This window comes from Mus caroli, unplaced genomic scaffold (assembly GCF_978045245.1).
Source record: "Mus caroli unplaced genomic scaffold, Mus_caroli_1 scaffold_1, whole genome shotgun sequence".
In the NCBI taxonomy this organism is placed as follows: domain Eukaryota; kingdom Metazoa; phylum Chordata; class Mammalia; order Rodentia; family Muridae; genus Mus; species Mus caroli.
The window spans coordinates 181,208,982-181,232,600 of NW_028227256.1; the positions used below are offsets into that span (position 1 = coordinate 181,208,982).

General features: G+C 45.4%; 1 protein-coding gene across 5 annotated transcripts; it reads left to right on the forward strand.

Moving 5' to 3' along the window:
- Nucleotides 1-2,451: 2,451 nt before the first annotated feature.
- Nucleotides 2,452-22,988, forward strand: Taf1a (TATA-box binding protein associated factor, RNA polymerase I subunit A). 5 transcript variants are annotated; one of them, XM_021161206.2, is made up of 11 exons: nucleotides 2,452-2,593; nucleotides 4,235-4,358; nucleotides 8,704-8,873; nucleotides 11,579-11,692; nucleotides 13,489-13,687; nucleotides 15,479-15,609; nucleotides 17,150-17,308; nucleotides 18,747-18,813; nucleotides 19,411-19,534; nucleotides 21,381-21,535; nucleotides 22,004-22,988. In XM_021161206.2, exons 2-11 carry the CDS (start codon nucleotides 4,235-4,237, stop codon nucleotides 22,120-22,122), a joined length of 1,362 nt encoding a protein of 453 aa, XP_021016865.1. In that variant the 5' UTR covers nucleotides 2,452-2,593; the 3' UTR covers nucleotides 22,123-22,988. The 5 variants fall into 5 exon arrangements, with proteins under 5 accessions (XP_021016865.1, XP_029337941.1, XP_029337948.1 ...); XM_029482081.2 differs by having other exon boundaries at nucleotides 21,381-21,496; XM_029482079.2 differs by having other exon boundaries at nucleotides 2,466-2,663.
- Nucleotides 22,989-23,619: the final 631 nt, after the last annotated feature.

Here is a 23,619-nt window from a genome sequence, read left to right on the forward strand (position 1 = left end):
TGCCTTCTAGAGCAGTTTTTCCCCATGTCTCAGCCTAGGGTAGGATCCTAACCCATATACTTCAGGAAAGTTGTAGTTGAATAAAGGTCTTCTCTAAACTGCCATGCAAGTTGGTTCTGACTTTATGCTTTTATTTTTTGCCACATTCTTTTTTTGTGATGGAGTGAAAGTTATTTGTGATGTTTTCAATTGCTTGGTTGAATGAAGCTCATTTTTTAATCCAGTAAAGGTTCATAAGAATAATATTTTCTGAGACACTTTCAAAGCTTCCAGAAGATGTAGTTCATCACCATGACTAAATTGCTAGTTTAGTGAAAAGCAGTTGTACTTTCCTCCCCGTTGTAATATACATTCTTTAAGATTGGAGTCTAGAAAGCTGCTGTAGAAAGCTGCTGTGCAGGCTCCTTCTCCAGACATTTTCATCCAGAACTGTGCTGTGGGAACAGGAAGTGGTATGAACCGGAAGTGGTATATAAGGACTAGAGAGAGAATGGATGGTCTCACTTTTATCTCCCAATGTCAAGAGATGTTTGAAAACTTTGACATTGAAAGACCTCTGAAGGGAGACCCTCACTCAAGTCTCAGGATAATAGAAGACCCCCAAGAACTCACGAGAGACCAAGCTTGATGCAAACCATATGAGACTTTATTTGGGGAAAGCCAGAGCTTTGGGGACGACTCATATCCCACCCAGGGGAAGAGGAGTCGACCCCAAGGGGAAAGGGGTCCCAGTTTTTATAGGCCCTCAGGGGGGAAAGGAGAAGGAGGGAGTATGGGATTTCCTGATCTAAACAATATCTATTCTCAAGAAATGGGTATGGGAGGAGTACAAGGAAAGAGTCTGGTGCAGGTGCAGCAACCCCGGATTGGCCCCAGCTGTGGTTGCTGTGGAGATTTTCCGACTCTTCCCCAGCAACCAATATCACAAACACCTGGCAATGGACTTCATCAGTGGGCACACACACATGGGTTCAAGGAACGGTCAGAACATTGGCAGACACACGGGTTCTAGGAGCGGCCAGAGCATTGTGCACCTCTATTTTTCTAAACCAGTGAAGCTAGTTCTGCTAACAATGAATCTATTTTGCCAATTTCAGGGCTTCTGTGACCTTTTACATTCTGTCAGGATCTTTCAACATCACAATATCCTCCCACCCCTTTTTTGAGACAGGGTTTTTCTGTGTAGCCCTGGCTGTCCTGGAACTCCCTCTGTCAACCAGGCTGGCCTCGAACTCAGAAATCTGCCTGCCTCCCTCCTGAGTGTTGGGATTAAAGGCACACACCACTACTGCTAGTATTTTCCCCCATTTTTATGAGCATGACTAAAATCAGCTGAGTCATTTTGATAAATTAAGATTCCAGATGACAAGCTAATCATTATCTTGGTGTGTGTGTTTGTGTGTGACTGCCCCTCCTTTGTCACATATTTAGTTTAGCTTTGCCTGTCGTTAAGAGTATAGGTTTAAAGGCCAGGCATAGAGGCACACGCCTTTAATCCCAGCACTTGGAAGCCAGACTGATTTCTGGGTTTGAGGCCATCCTGGTCTACAGACTAAGTTCTAGGACAGCTAGGGCAATGCTGAGACATGGTCTTAGAAACAAAAATAAAACAAAACAAAAACTCAGCAACAAAAAGAAACAGAGTAAGGGCAAGGATACAAAGAACTGTATAAATAACTTTTCTCCAGTGCCTATGAGCACTGAATATTGTTTACATAGAAAACACAGAATAAAATACCCATTGCATTAAAAAAAAACCTCTTCATACAAAGTCTTTTTATACACCCGTAGGTTTCTATGATACTCAGATTCTGTTCTCTAGCAGTAAATTCAGAGTTCCGGAGGAGTCCATGCCATCACTTAGGCAGCCTTCAATACGTTCTTTTTTATTTTAGTTCCAATAACTTTAAAGTTGTCTCCCTTTAGCTTTTACTCATTAATGCGTGTTCTCACCACTGGTGACAGTCTGTTCATTTAACGGATCAGCCCTTTAAAATACATCTCCTGCCATTCTCCATGGTCCTTTTCAAAGGGCTTAACAATCCCATTCTCTATCTCCAGAATTAAGACATGGCTGTGAATGTCTCTCACGAAAGTGGGATCCACACCCATCCCTACAACAATCCACGTTGAAAAGGAAAAATGGATTCTTGCTCAAACTGAGGCATCAAGTCACTTAAATCAGATGCTAACAGCAACTGGGATCGGCTATGCGTCCCCTTGTCACACTCGACTTTGCGATGGAAATCTTCCAATTTCGTTAAGGCTCAGGCTAAATTGTCAATCTGGGCCAAACCAAGGGGGAGGCGGAAGTCAACATCCACTTCCGGGTCTCGTCCCGAAGCGTCTTAAGAGCTGGATAGGGTCTGCAGCTTTCCCGCAGGTAACCCTCCTGTGGGGGCGTGGCCACGCATGCGCACTACCCGAATGCCTGCCAGGCTGGTTCTGCGCAAGCTCGCAGGAAGCCCTCCTTAACTGCTTCCGGACCAGGTTTTCTGTGGCGGCGAGCAACGTGGAGTTCGGCTACTCTGGAGCTTGGATTTAGCGGCTCGGGGGCTCCGTGCGCCTTGTGCTTTCAGTGGAACAGGAAAAGGTGTGTGAGCCTCCTGCTTGTTCCTTCTGCGGTTTCCTCTTGACTTTCTGTGCTCCTGGGCTCTGAGACCGTAAGTTACAGAGACCTCGAACTTTTGGTTACCGTGGCAACCGCCACCACGCTAACCCCCGCCAGGCCAGTTTGAGTCTTTGAGGGCCAAGGAAGGATTTGCGTTAAGTCTCCTTACCGTGCGTGGTAAGGTCGATTTCTAATTTAGGTGCTATTTCAAGCTTTTTCGCGGAACGGTTGAGATTGATTATTTTTTTTTAAAGGCCTAATCTGGATTTAAGGCGGAGAAACAAAATTTGAGGCTGGCCAACTCTTTGGGAGATGGGTCAGCAGGTAGTGGCAATTACTGTCAAGCCGGGTGAGTTCGATTCCCGGATCTACACGGTTGAAAAACCCCTCTAGATTATGCGCCGTGGCTTCTTCCGACAATAAACAAAGTGTAATATTAAAAAGAGAAATCGTACCTGGCGGTTGTGGCGCACGCCTTTAATCCCAGCACTTGGGAGACAGAGGCAGGCGGATTTCTGAGTTCGAGGCCAGCCTGGTCTACAGAGTGAGTTCCAGGACAGCCAGGGCTACACAGAGAGACCCTGTCTCGGAAAAACCAAACCAAACCAAACCAAAAAAACCCAAAAAAAGAAAAGAAAGAAATCGTTTGTCAGCAGGCTTCAGGTTCGATCTCCAGCACCGCAGAAAACAAAGCAACGCCAGTTGATAAGGCTGAGGGTGTACTGAACTAGGGTAATGCTGTGGGATTGCAGAAGGGAGGGACGCGTTCAGTGGAATTCGTAGCTTCAGTATTTGATAGATACCCAGAACAAGGGTGTTGAGCATTTTGACATTTAAATCCAAGCCCAGTGGCATGTGGCTGCTTTTGTCGAGTCATTTCTTTGCCATGGCCCGCTGCCGACCCCCTTACGTTTTTGTCATACCGGCTCGTCTGTGTGCCTTGTGTTTCCCAGACTTTTTGTCTTCACCGTTTCTCAGTCCTAACTTGGAAGGAAATACGGTTGTTGCTACGATTACCTTAGATAACTTATGGGCTATTTATGTAGTTAAGTTCCGCATGCTAGCAACTGCTGTTACTGTACGTGTTATGTATTCTTCAGCTTCTTTGTGTAGCTCGAGTTTTTTACTTTGCAATTAAGGATGTGTCGTTTCTGTATGTACTTGATACATAGCTGTACAGTATTCTTTTTTAAAAAACGATTTTTATTGTACTTTTATCTTCTGTGTATGAGTGTTTGCCACATTTATGCACACTGCTGTGTGTCTGTTGAGGAGGTTGGATGCCTTGGAACTGGAGTTCCAGAAGGCTCAGAACTGCTGTATGGGTGCTGGGAACTGAACCCAGGTCCTCTTGAAGAACAGCAAGTAGTGCTCTTGACTGCTGAGCCGTCTCTCCAGTCCCCACTCTTCTTTTTTTCTTTTTTAAAGTGGAACTTTATAGTTTCACCTGTTGCCGACCTAAACAGATTGAATGCATACTTTAAAAAAACAAACCTGACAGGTACAATGAGTCGCTACTCAAATGATCCTTGTTACACAAAGAGGTAGCTCCTTTTCTGTACGGTTCCGTTCCCTGTGGGTTGGCATGAGCTGAAGCTCACTCACGCTCTCTGTTTGGAGTAGATGATTAGTGATTTTGATGAAGAATTGACAAAGCTGGCTGTGGCTGAGGATAACCAAGAAACGTCGGTGGTCTCTAAGACGGGAATGCATTTCCCATGGCTTCACAAGCACGTTGAAGCTGTAGGTAAGTGATACAGCGTTGACACCTTTTTAAAAATTAATTTTATGATTTTATTTTTATATTTTACTTTATTTGTTGTTGAAACAGGGTCTTGCTCTTTGTCCCTGGTTTGCCTTGAACTCACTTATGTGGTTCAAACTGGTTTAGAACTCATGGTTGGTCTCTTGCCTCGGCCTCCACGTGCTGGGATTACAGGTAGTAACCTTGGTGTCTGTTTATCTTTTGAAGATTAGATGAGAGGTTCTTTCTTTCTTACAGCTGTAGACAAAAAGGAAGCACTTCTACCTTAGCATGGGCAAAATATTGGGGCCTTAGAGCTGAAGGCGCTGGGGCCTCACTGAGGAGCACGTGCATCGGGCGTGCTGAGGGGACTTCTGCTGCGTGGAGTGTGTTTGAGGTGCATTTTCCTTTGTTTTCATCTACTGTAGATGCAGACAGGGTTTTCCATGAGTTAACTTCCGTAAGACTGTATAAAGGCGTGGTGATTGGGGCACTGCCGTTAGTAAGTTAATCCTCAATAAATGGCATTTTTCATGTGAAGATTCTGGATTGCCAAGAAATTAAACTCTTTTTTTTTTTTGAGACAGGGTTTCTCTGAGTAGCTCTGGTTGTCTTGGAACTCACTCTGTAGACCAGGCTGACCTTGAACTCAGAGATTTGCCTACCTCTGCCTCCCAAGTGCTACCTTTCAAGGCTGTGCCGCCTTGCACAGAGAAATTAAACTCTGAATAGTGATTATGGAAGCAAATCAGGTGTGTCCAGTCTCAGCTCCTGTACTTTTAACCGACCTCGAGGAGGCAGCTGGAGCTTGGCCCGAGAGCAGCCCTCCATTAGGCGAGTGAAAGCTAGTTATTTGAGCTGATATTAAGCTAGTTGCCTGCGATTGTTGGCGATTTGAGGAGCTTGTTTAGTTCTTGTTAAATGCAGAGTCTGCTTCAGAGCCAGCTGAAGCGAAGTCGTCTCCATTTCTAATTAGCTTTCAGGTAATTCCAGTACTGCTAGTCTGAGGAACACGTGAGCAGTTCGGCTGAGGATCCCGGCTGCTTAAGAGTTGGCATTAAATGGTCCAGGAAGTACCTGGTCTGTGCTGTGGACTTCTTCCACCCACAGCCCCTGTCAAGTCGGGGTCTTGCTGACCAGCCTCACAGACCTGGAACTTGCTCCCCAGACCAGGTTGGCCTCAGATGTGCAGCTGTCTCCTGCTTTTGTCATGTGATAGCTGGAGTGACAGACGCATCACCATGCCCAGCTGAGGGGCTGTAGTCGTCATCATGGTTCTACTTACATGTCCCCTATGCGATTTGCTATGTGCAGTGTCTCACAGCACTCAGTAAACTGTCTTGGCAGTTTTCAGGTGTTTTATACATTGTTAAGTTTAATAGTTCCAAATGATAACATTCTCACCACATGATGGATTTTTAAAATGAAATTGTTACTTTTTTTTTTTTTTTTGAGACAGGGTTTCTCTGTGTAGTCCTGGCTGTCCTGGGACTTACTCTGTAGACCAGGCTGGCCTCGAACTCAGAAATCCTCCTGCCTCTGCCTCCCAAGTGCTGGGGTTAAAGGCGTGTGCCACCACGCCCGGCAGAAATTGTTACTTTTACAATAGATCTGGTAAATCTAAATCATATAGAAATGTAATATATTCTGTTACTAATTTTCAAAAATTGAGAAAAAGCTTTTAATAGATGGAAGTTTTTAACTAATTGATTAATTAATCAATTTGGTTTTTCAAGGCAAGATTTCTCTGTGTAGCCCAGGCTGTCCTGGAACTCACTCTGTAGACCAGGCTGGCCTTGAACTCACAGATACATGTTTCTGTCCCCTGGGCACTGAGATCAAAGGCGGGTGTCACCACAGTCAGCTAGATAGAAGGTTTAGAGTACTGCTTTTAAGTAAGTGTCTATCACTGCATATGTACTCTTAATGTCTGTACATTGTAAGTATTAAAGTTTGTTTTGAGTTGAGATATAGCTGTAACTTTTGTTGGGACTTAAGTATTAGAGTAAATTTTAATTTTAATTTTATCTCAGCAAGATAGATAAGGGTGCCAGGTTTTCCTGAGCTACTTTATAAATGCATGGTAACTGTTCGGTATTTATCCCCCTCCCTCTGACACGCACACTTGATTTTTGGGCAGAGTCTTGCTATACCCAGACTCAGTTCTCTAGCCATGGTGGGATTACAGGTGTGCACCACACAGTTTGACTATTCTGCATTTTTATTTCTCTATGGAGGAAAGACAACATCAATTCTATTACGATTGTTTCAGTTTCTCTAAGAAGTTTGGGGGTCCCATGAGGAAGTGAATGGTGATAAGTTTAGCCAGTATATCTGAAGTTACATGATGAGCTCTTAAAAGTTACCAGTGTAGCTGGGCAATGTTGGTGGAAACCTTTAATTTCAGCATTTGGGAGGCAGAGGCAGGTGGATGTCTGTGAGTTTGAGAGGCCAGCCTGGCCTTCAGAGTGAATTCCAGGACATCCAGGGCTATTCTAAGAAACCCTGTTGTAGAAAAAAAACAAAAACAAAAAAACAAATTATAAAAAACCTAAGTTACCAGTGTCAAAGCCAGGTATGGTGGCACATGCCTTACTTCTTAGGAGATAGGGCTACCAGATCTAGATAGGGCTACCAGATCTTGTGAGTTCCAGAGAAAAACCAAAAGGAAAACAAAAAAGTTTCCAGTGTCTCTGCAGTTCTACATAGATTGTGAAAATTATCTGACTTGCAAAGGGCAGTGTAGGAACCATTCATTCTGCACACCATCATTGCTGCAGGTATTATGCACATTTGACTGTTGGGCCGTGAGCACTGGCACAGCTCTCCAGAAGGTCGGTGTTAGGAAGGAGCAGCGTGCTTGAGGATATGGACATGAACATTGATGTTTTGTTTGGGGCGTACTGGCATTAAATCCAGAGCCTTGGAAGTAACTTGTACTGCCACTGAGCCACAGCCTCTGCCTTGACTGTTTAATTGTGTGTGTGTGCATGTTAAATTTATTTTGGTTTTCATGTGAATGACTATTTATGTATGTGTGTGTGCCATGTATGTGGTGCCCACAGAGGCCAGAAGAGGGTGTCAGATTTCCTGATCTGGAGTTATAGGTGATTGTGAGCTGACAAGGGTGCTAGGAACTGAGTTCTCAGGCCCTCTTTTAAGAGTATGATTTTTTTTTTTTTTTTTTTTGGTTTTTCGAGACAGGGTTTCTCTGTATAGCCCTGGCTGTCCTGGAACTCACTTTGTAGACCAGGCTGGCCTCGAACTCAGAAATCCACCTGCCTCTGCCTCCCGAGTGCTGGGATTAAAGGCGTGCGCCACCACGCCCGGCCCAAGAGTATGATCTTAACCTGAGCATCTCGCCAGTGTCCACCCACAGTGTTTTAGAAGCACTGCTGGTCCCTAGCTACTTGCTTAAATAAGGGTATCCAGCTGAAAAGCTAAAGCCCAGAGCCAGGGGTGGTCAGGCACACCTGTAATCCCAGGTGTTTTGAAATAGGTCATACTTTGCTGCAGAGCAAGCTTGACATCAGCCTGGGCCATGTGAATACCAGGAAACCAGGAACAAAACAAAAACAGAAAAAGGAAAGGAAAAAGACAGCTGCCTAAACAGGACCTGTCAGAAGGCAAAAGTTTACAGTGCAATGCAGTGGTGTGACGAAGCCCAAGTACCGTTCCCATGGAGAGTGTTAGTGCTTCACAGACCTTACGATTCTTCTAATGTTTATGCACCTAACTATCACTGAATTACTGGAAACTTGATCCTCTCTCTAGGGGTTTTAGAGCATTAGGAGGTAATAAAGACCATATTTCACTGGATAGCATTGGTGACTTTCTCCCATTTTAAACACTGGGGGGGGGGGGCTGTTTCCTTGGAAGACTATCCAAGTTATTTATTAAATAACTGGTAGCACATCTCATATTTAAGGTGTTTCATCTGTTTGTTTTTGAAACAGACTTTCCTTATGCTGTCCATGCTGTCTTTGGACTCAGTCCTGCCAGCCTCCACAGCTCTCAGAGCACAGTCATGTGTCTGCATGGCCAGCCTGGGCTTTTAATTCTCCTTTGAGTTTCTATGTGAGCTAGTTTCAAGAGTATGAGAAGACCGAATGCATAGCAGCGGTGGCTGCCTGTGTAAGACCTACCCAGGACTACCTGTCAGCATTCTATTGTGGGTTGGGAGGCCTAAAACCAACACTGTGTGGCAGGGCTTGCTTTAAGTCAGCAGGCCTGGTACTGGGGAAGACTAGGTCAGTAGGACCCGCTGCCCTTGTTAAACCTTGTGTCTATTGAACTCTGAGTTGGAGTGAGTCAGGTCGAGCGACTGTCCTTGTGTTCATTGCTACAGTGACTGGAGGGAAGAAGAAGAAGGATTTTGCTCAGACGACAAGTGCTTGTTTAAGCTTTATCCAGGAAGCCCTGCTGAAGCACCAGTGGCAGCAAGCTGCAGAGTATATGCACAGTTACCTGCAGACCCTGGAGGACTCAGACACCGACAAGAGACAGGCTGCCCCTGAGGTACACAAGTGTCCATCTGTGGGACACAGCACTGCTCACCCACAGTAGCCTTTCATCCTCCTGCCTCAGCTTCCTGGGTACTAGGATGATACCACCAAGCTGGCCTAGCCCATTCCTTTATTGTCAGTTTCCATTGTGTGGACTACCACATATTATATATGCATTCATCAGAGGGTTCCCTGACTGTTCATGTATGTGGTATTGCGTGGTGCTTTCTTTAATTTCTCTTTGATAAATACTGAGGCGTGGAATTGTAGCTTATTTTTTAATCTCTTAACATTCTACCAAACTTTTTTACCAAAGTGTTGTGCTCACATGTCTGGGTTCTAGTCTGGAAAAGCATCTTGGAATCTGGAAGAGAAGAGGGAGCTAGCCGACAACGGCGCGAGAGAAAGATGAAACCAAGCTAGTCAGTCTGCTCAAGGTTCAATTTTAATGTCAGCAAACTCGCTTTATAAAGAAGAGGGGAGGCCCATCCCTAGCCATGCAAAGTTCCTTTGAAGTAGATAGGTCAGCCTTTTAGTGGGAACTCCCGAAGAAGATCGCAGTTCGGTGCACTCTGGAAAATTCTTGGAAGAGAACTGTTCTGCCTCAGGCAGGTTGGGCCTCCAGCAGGTAGCAGCACAGCAGGTGGCTCCACCACAGCCAGCCTTGCTAGGCTGGAAGGAGGTACCTCCAAAGTGTCTTTGCCATTTTCTATTTGTACCAGAAATATTTGACGGTATGGTTTCTCCACATTCTTATTGACACTATTATCTTTTTTTTTTTTTTTTAATCTGGATACCATGCTGGCCTCAGCCTAAGGTTTCCTGCAGTTCTCTGTCTAAGCCAGACAGTCCTCTGTTAGCCTCCTCCTGAGGCTGGGAAGCATGAGCTGGCTGTACCTGTCTTTTTCTTTTCTTTTTTTTTTTTTTTTGGTTTTTTTCGAGACAGGGTTTCTCTGTATAGCCCTGGCTGTCCTGGAACTCACTTTGTAGACCAGGCTGGCCTCGAACTCAGAAATCCGCCTGCCTCTGCCTCCCAAGTGCTGGGATTAAAGGCGTGCGCCACCACCGCCCGGCATCTTTTTCTTTTTTTGATCCTTGAAGTTATGCAGTAGTGTCTCCTCATGTCATGATTTGCATGTCCCTATTCACTCACTAAGTTTATCTCCTAGGACAACACTCATGGCTTCCCCTCTGCTGTGTATGTCCTTCCCACGTGTCTCTGGCCTCCTCTCCTTCCTCTCCTCGGGTTTTCTTCTCTAGCCTCACTGCCCTACCTTTACAGGAACAGGTCAGGCGGACTCTTTAAGGTCATTTCCTTTCCTTGGAAGGATCTTTCTTTAGCCATTCCACGCTCATTCAAGGCCCCTTTAAGTGACTAACCCATCCCCACGTTTTGCCAGCACTCCTGATGTCCTGTTGTCTAGAAAGCCAGGTGTGGGGGTTCACACCTTAGCCCCTGCAGGGAGAGGCAGAGGCAAGGTTTTCTTTCTTTCTTTCTTTGTACCAAAGACACCCGATTTTATTAATTTCCTTTAGGTTGAGAGAGAAATAGACATTTGCTCCCTTAAGAAAGCAGGGCTTAAGTTGTCATCAAAGTGTGGTCTGAGAACAATACATCATTACAATTTGTCCTTTCTAATCATCTTTGATTGACACACTAAACGCACAGCACACACACTCAGTGTGATGAGATTGCAGGGATGTGGACATGTCTGCATCAGCGTTTCCATGGGGATGGGGTGGTGCCAGGGAGCGGGCCCTGTGGGAACCCGTCTCTGAGCTACCCATTTTAGGCTGAGGTTAGGTTCACATTTAATATGCATCTTTTTTGTTTGTTTGTTGTTTGTTTTGTTTGTTTGTTTTTTAAAGTACTTTTAAAAGTATTTTATTGGGATCTTTCAGGAAACTATGCATTTCCAAGCCATTATATAGTCTGGGCAAGATAAGTTTTTATTTCATTGTCTGATACTCATGTTCAAGTGAGGCCCTGGTTCAGTCTGGGCGTAGGGCAGCCAGCACGCATAGCTCACACCTTACAGCCTCTCATGTTCAGATAACTGGCAAAAAAGCAGTAAAAAGCCGTCCAATTTGTCAACGCATAGCAGCAAAGCCCTTCACAAGGCAGGACAAAGGACTAGCTCTCCTTAGACAGGATTAATATGCATCTTAATGGAGCCTTTTAGAGAGCACTAATTTAACTGTGACACTGCTGTTCTTACCTGGTATAGTGGTTTGGATGAGAATGCCCTGTAGGTTCCCTTTTGGGGCACTGTTGGGAGGTTCAGGAGGTAGATCCTTGCTGGAAGAAGTCTGTCTGTCACCAGAGGCTTTCAGAATCAAAGATCCTTATCATTTCTAGTCTGCTCGATCCTCATGCTTGCCATTCCAGCTGTGAGCCTCTTGCTCTTGCCGCCATGGTCTGGCCCTCTGGAACTGGAAGCCTGAATACTCACTTCCTTGTAAAAGTTGCTGTGGCTGTGGTGTTTAATCACAGCAACAGAAGCGACACCAGTACACCGGTATTTTGAGCTGTAATGATTATCACCTAGTTAAGAGTGCTGGTTTACTAGGGGAAGTGTGGAAAAGCCTGCCAGTGCTGGTTTCCATGGAGAGTAATTATAGGTTGCTTTTAAATATTATAATCAGGAAAAACAAAATGTTGTAGGAAGAAACTAGATTGGGTAAGGATTTATTATTTTGCTGTTTCTGCTTTGATAGATCATTTGGAAGCTTGGAAGTGAAATTCTATTTTACCACCCCAAAAGCAATGTGGAGACTTTTAATAGCTTCGCTGACCGGATGAAAAATATTGGTGTCTTGAATTATTTAAAGGTGAGAATATAGACTTGTAAATTTAGATTTTTTTTAGTGTGTATTTGCTGTTAATTGCTTGTATCAGTGCTAAGATGGGAAACCACAGGAAATGCCTGTGAGCTGCTGGTAAAGGAGAGACGGGAGAGCCCTGCTGTGAGGATGCTCACTCCTTGTCTCTAACCATCTTCCTTCCATGTGATCTGATTGCAAGCTTCAGTCTGCCTCTGGCCGTCAGAGCTGAGGCTGTGCTTCACTGTGCACATAGGCCAGATCCTACAGTTGCTGAAGTTGCTTGAGCTGAGCTGGCATTTTTGGAAAAAACAAAACAAAACAAAGCAAACCTGTGGAACAAGTTAGGAACTTGAACATGTTCAAATGTAACATTCCAGATGTTTGTATAGAACCTTCTCTCTGAATTCTTGTCTTTTAATAATAGGTTTTTGCAAAGGGAACTGAGAACATTGCAATATTATTATTGCAATATTATAGCCCTTCTCTGTATATACTCTTAACTAAAGAGCACTATTGTTCTTTTGTAATTTTATAAATAATTTATTCGTTTTTGTTTTTTCAAGACTTTAAAGCTGTGTAAGTTTGGTCACAAGTTAAGCAATGGGACAGAAGCCATATGACCTGCAAAACTTAAAGTTTGCATTCCTGGAGCTTGGTTTCGTTGTTACGTGTTTGACTTTCTGATGTGTGTGTTTGGTGTGGTGTGTGGTGTGGTGTGGTGTGGTGTGGTGTGGTGTGGTGTGTGTGTGTGTGTGTGTGTGTGTAAGTCTGGAGGTCTGAGGTTGACACTGGGATCTTGGTCATCCTCCACCTTTCTTATTGAAGCAAGTTTCTTGCTAAGCAGAGCTAACTGGTTTTGGCTTACAATCTAACTAGCCAGTTTGCTCTGGGGTCCAGTATCCATCCCATGTGCACCCAACTTGTTATGTGGGTTCTGGGGAGCTAGACCCTGGCCCTCATGCTTTAGTGTTCTCAGCATAGTTTACCCACTGAATCATTTCTCTAGCCCACTCCCAACCCCCACTACCACCACTTTTTTTTTTTTTTTTTAGCCAGGGCCTTGCTGTGTGGCCCAGGTTAGTTTCAAACCCACAGTCCTACCTCAGCCTTCCTGGTGCTGGGGTTACAGATGAGTTCATTAGGCCCAGCTCTGTGGTTATTTTTGCTTTTGTTTCAGTCACGCTTTCCCACCTGAACTAAATCCATTCTTCACCGCACCTTGGCAGGATGTGCTCTGAGTGCATTCAGTGTGTATAAAGTTGTTAGACTGTTGTCTTCTGTGGACCAAGCCGGCAGGAGGTGTGTAAACAGCTTGTTATTTCCTCTTGACCTGCCTCCTGTGAAGCGTGAAGGGGAAGCATTGAGTGATTGACTAGATCAGGCTTGTAATGTGGCCTTACGCCTAGTTTTCTCACTATGTTGCACTGTATTCTACATTATAAAATTTTACATCAATTGCATAGTATTGGTTGTTTCACGTGCCTTTCCTTGCTTAACTGAAAAATGTACATGACAGAGGTTTTTGTTTTGTTTTGTTTTTATTTTACTGTGCTGCCATGCCTGTCCCGGAACTTGCTTTGTAGACCAGGCTGGCTTCAAACTCAGAGATCCACCTGCCTCTGCCTTTCTTGAGTGCTGGAATTAAAGGTGTGCACCACCGCCCAGCTGAGCCTTCAGTTTTACCTGAAGGTTCTACTTTACAATTTTCAGGGTTAGGCCAGCATGTGTTACGTCTTTCCTGAGTTTTCTGACTGATAGTTGTGTAATGACTTCAGTGACAGTGGGTTTTCTTATTGGTGCAGATCTCCTTACAGCACGCCTTGTATCTTTTACATCATGGAATGCTTGAGGATGCGAACAGGAACCTAAGCAAGGCAGAGACGTGGAGGTATGGAGAAAAGTCGTCTTCTCAGGAAGTGTTGCTCAACCTTGTTCAGGCCTACAAAGGGCTTCTAGAGTACTACACTTGGTCCAGAAAGAAGATGGAGTTGTCAAAGCTTGGTGAGTCAGAAGCCCAGCTTTCTGAGGATGAGGGGACAGTGGGGCAGTGTGGACCACAGACCACTGAGCTCATCCATGCTCTGGGGAGGCTGAGCCTACCTCAAGTTTCAGGTTAGGTGGTTTGTATTACAAGATCCTGTCTCAAAAAAGCAAGCAAGCAGACAAAAACACTGGAGTGAATTGACTGAGTTCAAGTTGTTATTTACTTTTTCTTAGAGGTGGTACTAGGACTTGAGCAGGTTATGTGGTGGCTGGGCTGTGGTGTGCACCACTCTCGTAGGTAGATGATGTCCCACATTTCATGCAGTTCATGCTTTGTTCTGTAAGATTGTGGGTCTGGTAATGGGGGGAACTTTCAATCACCTAATCTCAGGCGTCTTTAATGAAGAAAACAAACCCCACAACCATTTCCACACACAGGATAGGTCGTTTCAGTGGTGACTACTTTAGAGTCCTTGCTATTATGATGTAATTCTGTCACAGGGAACCCCAGGTAAGATTGTGGTGGTAGCTTTAATTCCAGCACTCTGGAGACAGAGGTAGGTGGATCGCTGAGTCTCAGGCACCCTGGTCTCCAGGACAGCCAGTGAGACCCTCCCCCGAAATTCCACACCCCCCCTCCCCCCCAAACAAAACAAAACAAAACAAAAAACCAACAGTCATAGAGGTGAAAACCCTAGCTTCTGGAGCAGCCTCTGGAGGGAGCAGCCGGGGACCTGCACCCGGCACAGCTGCCGCTTGCTCTGCCCTGCCCTGCCTGTCCCGTCTGATGAGCTTGGTGATTGGTGACCTCCTCCTTTAAACCTCAGTACTGCTACGGATCTGCTTTTCCATGTCACTCATCTGCTGCTCTGCTCCTATTTCTAAGCTTATAAAGTTTTTCAAAATTAATTTTATGTGTAGTGTCTGCATATGGCTGTGCACTACATGCATGACTGGTGCTTGCCCAGGCCAGAAGATGACATCAGGTCCCCTGGGACTGGACATGTTCATGGTCGTGAGAAACAGGTGGTTGCTGGGAATCAAACCCTGGTCTGCTGGAAGAGCAGTCAGTGCTCTTAACTACTGAGCCGTCTCCAGCCCCCAGGCTCTTAGGAGTTTTTAATGGATTTGTGTGTGTGTGTGGGTGGGGGAGGGGGCCAAGATTGTGCCATTTTCATAGAGATAATTTTACTTCCTTTTCAGTATAGGGTCATTGTGTTTTCTTGCTTCCTTGCCCTGATGCAAATCTACTGTAGTGAAAAGTTGTGAGAGAGGATGTCTTGCCATTTTCTCAGATTTCGCCAAGCTTGTTAGACAGGGTTAACAGGACCCTGGAACTCACTGTGTAGACCCAGCTGGTCTCACAGAAATCCACCTGCCTCTGCCTCCTGACTGCTGGGATTAAAAGCATGTGCCACCACACTCAACAGCTATTTTTTAAATTAAATTTTAAAAATTAATTAAAAATTCAGATGAGTAAGTCCTGTTCCTAGATTGACGGCTGTTTTTAGTTACATCAGAGTTACTGAACTTGGGCAGGTCTTTCTGCCTCTGTTGGTGACTGTTCATTGATCTGGTTTAGAGTGTGGATCTTCATCGTTCACATTAATTGATCCTCAGCTGCTAAGCTAACCTTGGCTGTGGTCTGTAGTTGGTTTTAGAGGGGCCGGTACCCTGTGGAGGAGGCATTCTGTGGGAGGCGCCAGTCCTCTTGGCACTTGTCAGAGCTTACCGGTGACCCACCAGCCCTGAGCTCTGCTATGGCTTCTCTAAAATGAACTTCCGAATGAATCTCTTCCTTTTGAGCAGATGAGGATGATTACGCTTATGCCGCCAAAACCCGAAACATGCTCAGCCAGAGCTGCAAGATGTCTACAAATATCTGTGCACTGGTCAAAACGCCCGGGGTCTGGGACCCTTTTGTGAAGAGTTATGTGGAGGTGAGTCACTTTCCAAGGCCAGGGTGGGGATGTGCGTGTAGTGCTAGCACTGAGAAGCCTGGGGCAGGGTCGCTGCAGGTCTGAGGCCAGCTCGAGATGTGTAGTGAACTCAAACTTAGCCTGGGCTACATGCATAGTATAACTCTGCTTCAAACAAAATACAAGATCGTCTTAGTTTGATTTTTGTCATTTAAGCAGACTGAGGCTAGTAGAGAAAGTAGGTTTTTTTCTCTTTTTTAGTCTTAATAACTTTTGCTTATTTTATTAACATGCTATGTGGGTTAGTCTTGTTTACTTTTACCATGGATAACTTTTTATGGTTTGAATGTGAAATGTCCCACAAAGACTCACATGCTTGAATTGAGCGGTCACTAGCTTTGTGAGATTGTGAAATCTTTATGTACTAGGGCCTAACTGGAGGGGCATGTCACTAAGGAGGGTCCTGCTCCCAGCCTCTTCCTGAGTACTGTCATGTGATACAGGTGCTCCGTGCTTTCTCTCCAGCCCTGTCTTCTGTCTTGATGGATCTAACCCTCTGAACTCTACCTCCAGATAAATAAATCTCTTCTCCTCTTCCTCCTCTTCTCCCTCTCTTCTCCTCTCCCCTCCTCTTCCTCTCTTCCCCTGTTCTTCTTCCTCCTCTTCTTCTTTTTTTTTTTTTGCCCTCGCTGTCCTGGAACTTGCTCTGTAGACCAGGCTGTCCTCAAATTCAGAGATCCACCCATCTGAGCCCTCTGGGTGGTGGATTAGAGGCATGTGCCACCCCCTCATGGCTAAGTCCTCCTTTCTCTTAGTTGCCTTGGTTAAGGTTTTGTTTGCAGCGCTGAGAAGGGCAAGTACTGAGCTGTCATGGCCAGACACCTGTGAAGTGCATAGCGATGTAACTGAATGGCAGGTCTGAGTCTGTGTTGTTATTATCGCAGATAAAGAAAAGGCGGGATACTTGCTGAAAACATGGTGGCATGTAGGGGGGAAGTGGGTAAAGACGGGACCTAAATCACAGCATACAGGGTGAGGAGCTACGAAGCTGTCCCAGGATCTCCGTCACTGCAGAAGGACCTAGGGCTCAGGCGCTGCTCTGTGAAAGTGAGTGCAGAGCTGCCGGTTTGTTGTCAGGGGACGTGTAGTTCCTCTTGAGCCTCCTCAAGACGGGTGTGTGTGTGTGTGTGTGTGTGTGTGTGTGTGTGTAATTCTCGTGCACTCCTTAGTGCGGAGCTCTGAGGGCGCCGACACAGCGGATCACACTCTTGGTTGTTACTGTGCTTTGGGTACTTGGGGGTCTTGTGGGAGCAGTTCTTTCTTCCCTTGAGGTTCTACATTTTCCAGGACCAAGTACAAGGGAAGAAGGAAACGCCGTGTGGATCTTTGCCCTGCCGTGTGCGAGTTGCAGGGATGCTGGAAGACAGAGCTAGTGTGGCTGCTGTCCCTTCATGATTTTTATTACTTTTATTTATTTTTGTTGCTGTTCTTAGCGGTAAGCTTATATCTTCTTTTTATGGAGTTACCTTCCAGAATTACTCTGAGACATTATTTTACACAGATGCTGGAGTTCTTTGGTGATCAAGATGGAGCCCGAGAGATGCTCACCAATTATGCATATGATGAGAAGTTCCCGTCGAACCCCAATGCCCACGTCTACTTATACGAGTTTCTCAAGAGAGAGAAGGCACCGAGGGCGAAGCTCATAAGTGTTCTTAAGGTAGAGGCGTGCCCCCCGTGTTAGAGGCGTGTCCCCATGTTTTCTTCTTGGTTTTGTTCTCATGAGATAGACATCATGTGACAGAATGGCTAGCCCACACTCCATCTATGGCCTGGCCTGGGTTTGAACTCCTGATTCTCCAGTCTCTGCCTCCTGAGTGTTGGGACTACAGGCCTAGGCCACTATACCTGGCTTAGTAATTTCTTCTTTTTTTCTTTGTAAAAGCAGCAAAATGTTTAAAATGTTTAACTATGCAGGCAAAATACACACATGTAAGTAAGAGTCTGTTTACTCAGTCTTCCAGGGAACCTTGCTTTTTGTTAGCAGGAATTTTGAGAGGGGTAGGGAGGGAGAATAGAAATGAATTTGAGAGGTGGGGGGGAGGGAAAGGAGATGAGGGGCAGAGCTGCCTATCTTGTTCATTTGTTTCTTTAAATTGTTTTTCTTAAGACAGGATCTTGTTGTTTAGCCCTGGTCAACTTAGAACTCTCCATGTAGACCAGGCTGGCCTTAAACTAACCGATTCAGTGTCCTCTGACTCCTGTGTGCTGGGATGAAAGGTGTGCACGCCCACATCTCGCCTGCCTTGTTTCCTGAGGCCTGTTCTCTCACTGGAGCTCAGCACATGGTCTAGGCTGGCTGCCCCGAGGATCCATGTGGCTCTGCTTCTCTAGTGTGGAGACTCCAAGAGTGCCAGGATTTAGAGATTAGAGCGAGGTCCATGCTTTAATAGACAAACAATCCGCTGACTGAGCAGTGTCCCTGCACCAGATGTGCTGCGTTGTGTGGTCCCGTGTCACCCTCCCTGCACATGTACCTGTGGAGGCCAGGAATCCGTTAGGTGTCTCTCTTATTCTCCACCTTCATTTTTAGACTTTTTCCCTTTGTTTTTATTTATGTGTGTGGATGGTTTGCCTGCATGTACGTCTGTATCACATGCAGTGCCTGTGGAGGTCAGGAAAGCGTGGCAGATCCTCCGGGTCTGGGAGCTGCGTGTGCTCTTAGCCACTGTACCATCTCCAGCCCGCTACCTTGTGTGATGCAGGGTCTCTGTCTCTCACTGAACCTCAAGCTAGCCAACTGGCTAGGGTTGGGTTGCTGGGACAGTGAGCTCCCGGGACTCCCCTGTGTCTCCCCAGTGCTGAGATTACAGGTGCATGCTGCTCCCGCTGGCTTTTTCTGTGGTGCAGAGGATTTGAACTCAGGGCCTAGGCTTGCAGAGTGAACACTTTACCCTCGGAACCATCTGCTGGGATTTTGCTTTCTAAAATAACTTTTTGGAGAATACCTTGTTACTTACAGATAGAAACAGGATAAAATCAAAGTACTTTTTAAGTTTAGTTCATTTGTCGAGAGCATATTATCCAGTAAGAATTTTAGGTGGAAATAAGCTAGAATTTGTATAGTATGTAAATGACAAGACTGTTTTCTCTTCCAGATTTTACATGAGATTGTGCCATCCCATACACTGATGTTAGAATTCCATACATTGCTTAGAAAATCAGGTAAAGTTGTGTTTATACTGCTCTGTGCATAGAGTCTAGATGAAGGATCCGCCGTCTGTGGCCTAAGGACCCATTATTGGTTGCCTGTTCTCAGAAGTTGAGCTCACTTGCACTCTGCCTGCTCCTGTAGGACCTGTGGTTGATTGTGAGCAGTACCTGCAGGGCCTGTGGCTCTGTTGGAGATTTGTATCTACAGCTTAGAGCTTAAAGTACTTGCCGTCTAGTCCTAATAGAGAGCCTTAGGAAATAGGAATGCCCTTCGTTTGTATGATTTGCCTCTTTATGATCCCTTGAGGGTCTCAGGGCAGTATAGTAAAGAACACGTCTTGGAAGTCAGCTTGCTTAAGCCAGTGCTGCAGAGTCTGTAGGTCTCAGCCTGTATTTACTAGGGCAGGTGGTATAACCTCCAGAAGAGGCTCACTGTCTTGACGTCATTAACCTTCAGCTCATCCCAGGACTGTGAGCATAGTGAGTTGTTTTAAACAGTTAACCAACCAGAAGGCTTGCAGTTCATGTTTCATTGACTTGACCTGTCTTCTCAGCTCTGTGCTCTTCTCTAGTACTGTCTGTAAGCTTGGACTGTTGTGGCCATTGCAGAGACAAAAGAACACCAGAAACTGGGCTTGACTGTGTTATTTGAAGTCCTGGACTTCGCTGGATGCAATAAGAACATAACGGCCTGGAAATACTTGGCAAAGTATCTGAAGCAGATATTAATGGAGTACGTGAGAAACAGCGTTTATCACTGTTCATCATAAGTAATAGTCCCACATTTTAGCAATTGCTTTTAAAGTTTTTTACTAATGTTTTTATATTTCCTGTAAAGGACATTTAGGGTTTTTTCTGAGTATCAGAAGCTAGGAAATGCAAAATCATAAGCCCAACACACAGGAATTCTATGCATATATTTCATGTTAACAAAATCAACACTGCATCTTACAGTACATGCATGGTAAGGCAGTGTCCCATGCTGCATCTGAAGTGCCTGTTGTCAGCACCACATTCTGGATCAGAGAAAAGATGTGGCCCTGCTCTCGTGCATTGTGTATGAGAGAGGCCTCCCAGAATTAAGCTGTCCTTGAATGTCCTAGCCATTCCGGGTAGTGAGGAAATTGTGTGTCTGAGAGCACTTGCTGTGGGCTTCAGACCTGACTTTATCCTGTGTTTACTGCTCTAGTTGGCTCCATGAACCTGGGAGAGCAGGGCCTCAAAACAAGGCAGACTAAAGTCTCCTGCTATTGCCGACTTTATTCAGAGCATCAGACAATTTAATCTCTGAGGGTTAAGGAGAGTCACCTGAGTAAAGTGTACAATCACTAGGATGAGACACTCATGCTGAAACCGTGTTTTTTCTTAGAGGGATAGGATAACAGCAGCAGAAGTACACTCGCTCCTCTCGCTACACCCGGGAGGGCACAGAACACACTCCAAACACAGTTCTGAGTTTTTGAAGAATTGAGGTCGTCAAGACTGGTTTTCTTAGAGATTTCTCACCAGAATTCCCCCACATGACTCCATTCTTGCACTGTGTTCCAACAACCCTAAAGACAGAGGAATAAATCCTAAGACCTATTTTTATTTTTATTTTTCTTAAAAATCTCTGGTAACTGAAAATCCAAGGAGAAGGTGCCAGCAGATTTGGTGTCTGGTGAAGCCCAGTTTCTTAGTTCCCATTGCCCTCTTGTCCCTGCTGAAAGGGACAGCTGCTGTCTGGGCTCTCTTACAGGGCTCTAGCTTACAATGTCCCAGTGACTCAGCGCCTAGTGTCCTAAGCCTAGCCTGGCACCTCATTGTAATGGTCCCTGCACTTAGGATGATGAGTGCGTTCACAGTTCGGCAGTGTGATAGGTTAGCCCAGTAACTGCCGATCACTGTATAGATCTAGAGCCACTTAAATCCCTGCTGGATCTTGCCCCTGAAGGGCAAGAAGTGCACTGCTCATGTGTTGAATCTAGAAGTTCTACCACAAGGGTGGCCCAGGCCTTAAATGCACATTTACACTTAAGTTTGTGTGGTTCAGCATCAAGCTCATGCATTTGTATGTTGGTGTAACCATGGCATCTGAGTGGGTCTAGTAATTTCTGTAGCATGTAATTTTATCTAGGATTGTAAGGTACCTTTAAGGGATCATGGTAATGGCTAACAGTTGCTCGGCAGCAGACACCGTGTGAGGAGCTTTATGGGCTCTGCGTGGACTGTTGGACTAGTTTGCTCCTAACAAAATTGCCAGAAAATAGCCATTTCCACCCTCCAAGAAAGTGAGGCTCAGAAAGGTTAGCAGCTTGTACAGGATCATATAATTAGAGATGAAGGATCTGAGATTTCAGTTCTGGATTTTAATTCAGCATCCTTGCTGTCGATCACTCTGCTGCAGTGCATTGGCTGTGCAGTGAAATGGGATGTTCCTAGAGAGAGTGAACATGGGCTTGCCTATGCTACTACCTCGACCATGCGTGAATGTCAGCTTGGAAGTGTCTTCCGTGTCGTCCTTAGACGCTGCTCATGTTGGGATTCTGACTGTAGTCATGTCCTTTCACTGACGCCCCTGTTCTCCTGTTTCTTTTCAGAAGCCATCAAGATTGGGTTGAAGAAGAGTGGAAGTCTAGGAGGAACTGGTGGCCGGCTTTTCACTTCAGCTTCTTTTGGGCGAAGAGTGACTGGAAGGCAGACACTGACTTGGCTTGTGAGAAAGCTTTTGTGGCAGGGATCCTTTTAGGAAAAGGTCTGTGGCTGGTTTCCTGCTTGTCTGGATGGAGCTTTTGGCTCTGAGGCTAGGAAGGGGCCTCATTCATCTGCCCTTGGGGTGCCTAGGGGTTTAGGAGCCGCAGCGGTGGCTGGAATGGGAGTGGGAGCCCTGAGCTGGGTTAGGGTAAATTAGCCTTCAGGAGGCTGGCTTAATAAGTGGGTATATATAATGTGCACATCACCATGACTAGGCTTAGGAGGAAGGGTGGAGGTGATGTGCTTGCTATAACTGTGGATGAGCCATGTCTGTGAAGTGGTACAGCTTGGTACGGCTTCACTGGCGAGGCTTTTACAGGTACTCAAGCCACATTGGTATACGTGGCACAGATGAATCTACGTTCAGAATCGTTAGTGTTCCAGGACTAAAGAAAAATAAAAATGTAGAAGTATTCTTAATAATTTGATAAATATTAAAACTTTTTCTTATTTTGTTTCATTTTTTTAGGTTGTAAATATTTTCGGTATATTTTAAAACAAGATCATGAAACCTTGAAGAAGAAAATCAAGCGGATGAAGAAGTCTGTGAAAAAATACACTATTGTAAATCCAGGTGTTCACACCTAGACTTTAACTTATTTTACAGCTACCGCTACAGTGTAGTGGTTTGTATACACATACACGTACTTGTGCACATGCGCATGTGGAAGCTAGAAGTCAGCTGTGTCACTCTCTGCAGGAGCCTTGCTTTGAGACCCTCACTGAGACCTGGAGGAGTTGCTCGGCCTCCCTCCCACCTGTTTGTTCCTCTACCAGCTGAACCTCATTTCCACACCCCACAGCTACTAATGGGTGCTGTTGAGTGGAGGGTAGAGAGTCGAGGAGGAGGTGACACTGTGTGACTCCAGTCCTTTGACTCTAGAGGACTGATCTGAGTCAGTGTTAGAAGAGATGTGGTTAACCTTAAAGGCATGGTGTGCCTTAAAGTAACCTTAAAGGATACTTGGATGTTCCCTCAGAAATGAGAATCCAGCTGGGTGGTGGTGGCACATGTCTTTAATCCCAGGAGGTAGAGGCAGGCAGATTTCTGAGTTTGAGGCCAGCCTGGTCTACAGAGTGAGTTCCAGGACAGCCGGGGCTACACAGAGAAAGCCTGTCTCGAAAAACAAAACAATAAAAGGAGGCTCCAACGGTAGCATCTCTACTCATGAAGTAGCGTCCTACAGGCACTAAGTAAGCACAGTGGGACAGCTTCCCAAGGCCAGAGACATGCTCCAGGAGCACACCCTGGGCTCTGTAGCACATGTGCTGATGGATGCTTCTAGAGAATGACCTTGGCTGTCTTGTAGTTATTGTTAAAGTGACTAGTACTTGGATTCCAGGAAGGCTCACTGGTGTTCAAGTGACAAACCACACATTTCCTCATTGGCTTATAGCCCTGCTAGCTTTAAATAATGTACAATAAAGGTGGACAAGTTGCGCTTTGTGAATAATTTTATTAGTATTTTATTCTTGGGAAAGGGTATCAAGAAATAACTTCATCCAAAGCAAACGAAGCAAGCGGGTGTCTGTCTCAAGCACCGCTCTAAGCCAAGCTGGCTTCCCACATTGGAAGGACCAGCCTCTCTGAGTGGGTGGTTGGAGTGTGTGGAGCTCTGTAAGAGTAACACCGTAGGGGTAAACTTTCAAACCTCACAGCACAGGCCAAGGTCAGCAGGACCCGGCTCTGGAATCCTAAGTTAGGGTTTGTGCATCCTAGTGCTTTTGAGGACCTTGCAGGGGTTCTACACAAAGCTTTGCTGTTCTAGAACTTTGTTTTTGTTGTTGGTTTGGTTTTGTTTTGCTTTTGTTTTTAAACAAAGTCTGCCTGGGTAGACACGGCTGTTCTAAAACTCATGATCCTCTCCTTCAGCTGTTACATGTGTAGGCTGCCACATCTAGTTTTCTTGCCTAGAATTTTCATATCGTACGTCTAGTTAGACTGTGATCTAACCCTGTGGGAGTTGTGTGATGTTTACTGAGCCCAAGATGGTGCCGTGAATAACACTGGCCAGGTTTCTTACTCAGGCACTCTCCTGGTTCTTCAGACCATCACACTCCTCCTCACTGAGAAGGTGAAATTAG

Excerpts from the sequence above, each read along its gene's own strand:
- Taf1a (XM_021161206.2), top strand. The coding sequence starts at position 4,235 with ATGATTAGTGATTTTGATGAAGAATTGACAAAGCTGGCTGTGGCTGAG. Across the intron at positions 17,309-18,746 it reads AGCTCATAAGTGTTCTTAAG|ATTTTACATGAGATTGTGCC; the intron begins GTAGAGGCGTGC and ends TTTCTCTTCCAG. Across the intron at positions 18,814-19,410 it reads TACATTGCTTAGAAAATCAG|AGACAAAAGAACACCAGAAA; the intron begins GTAAAGTTGTGT and ends TGGCCATTGCAG.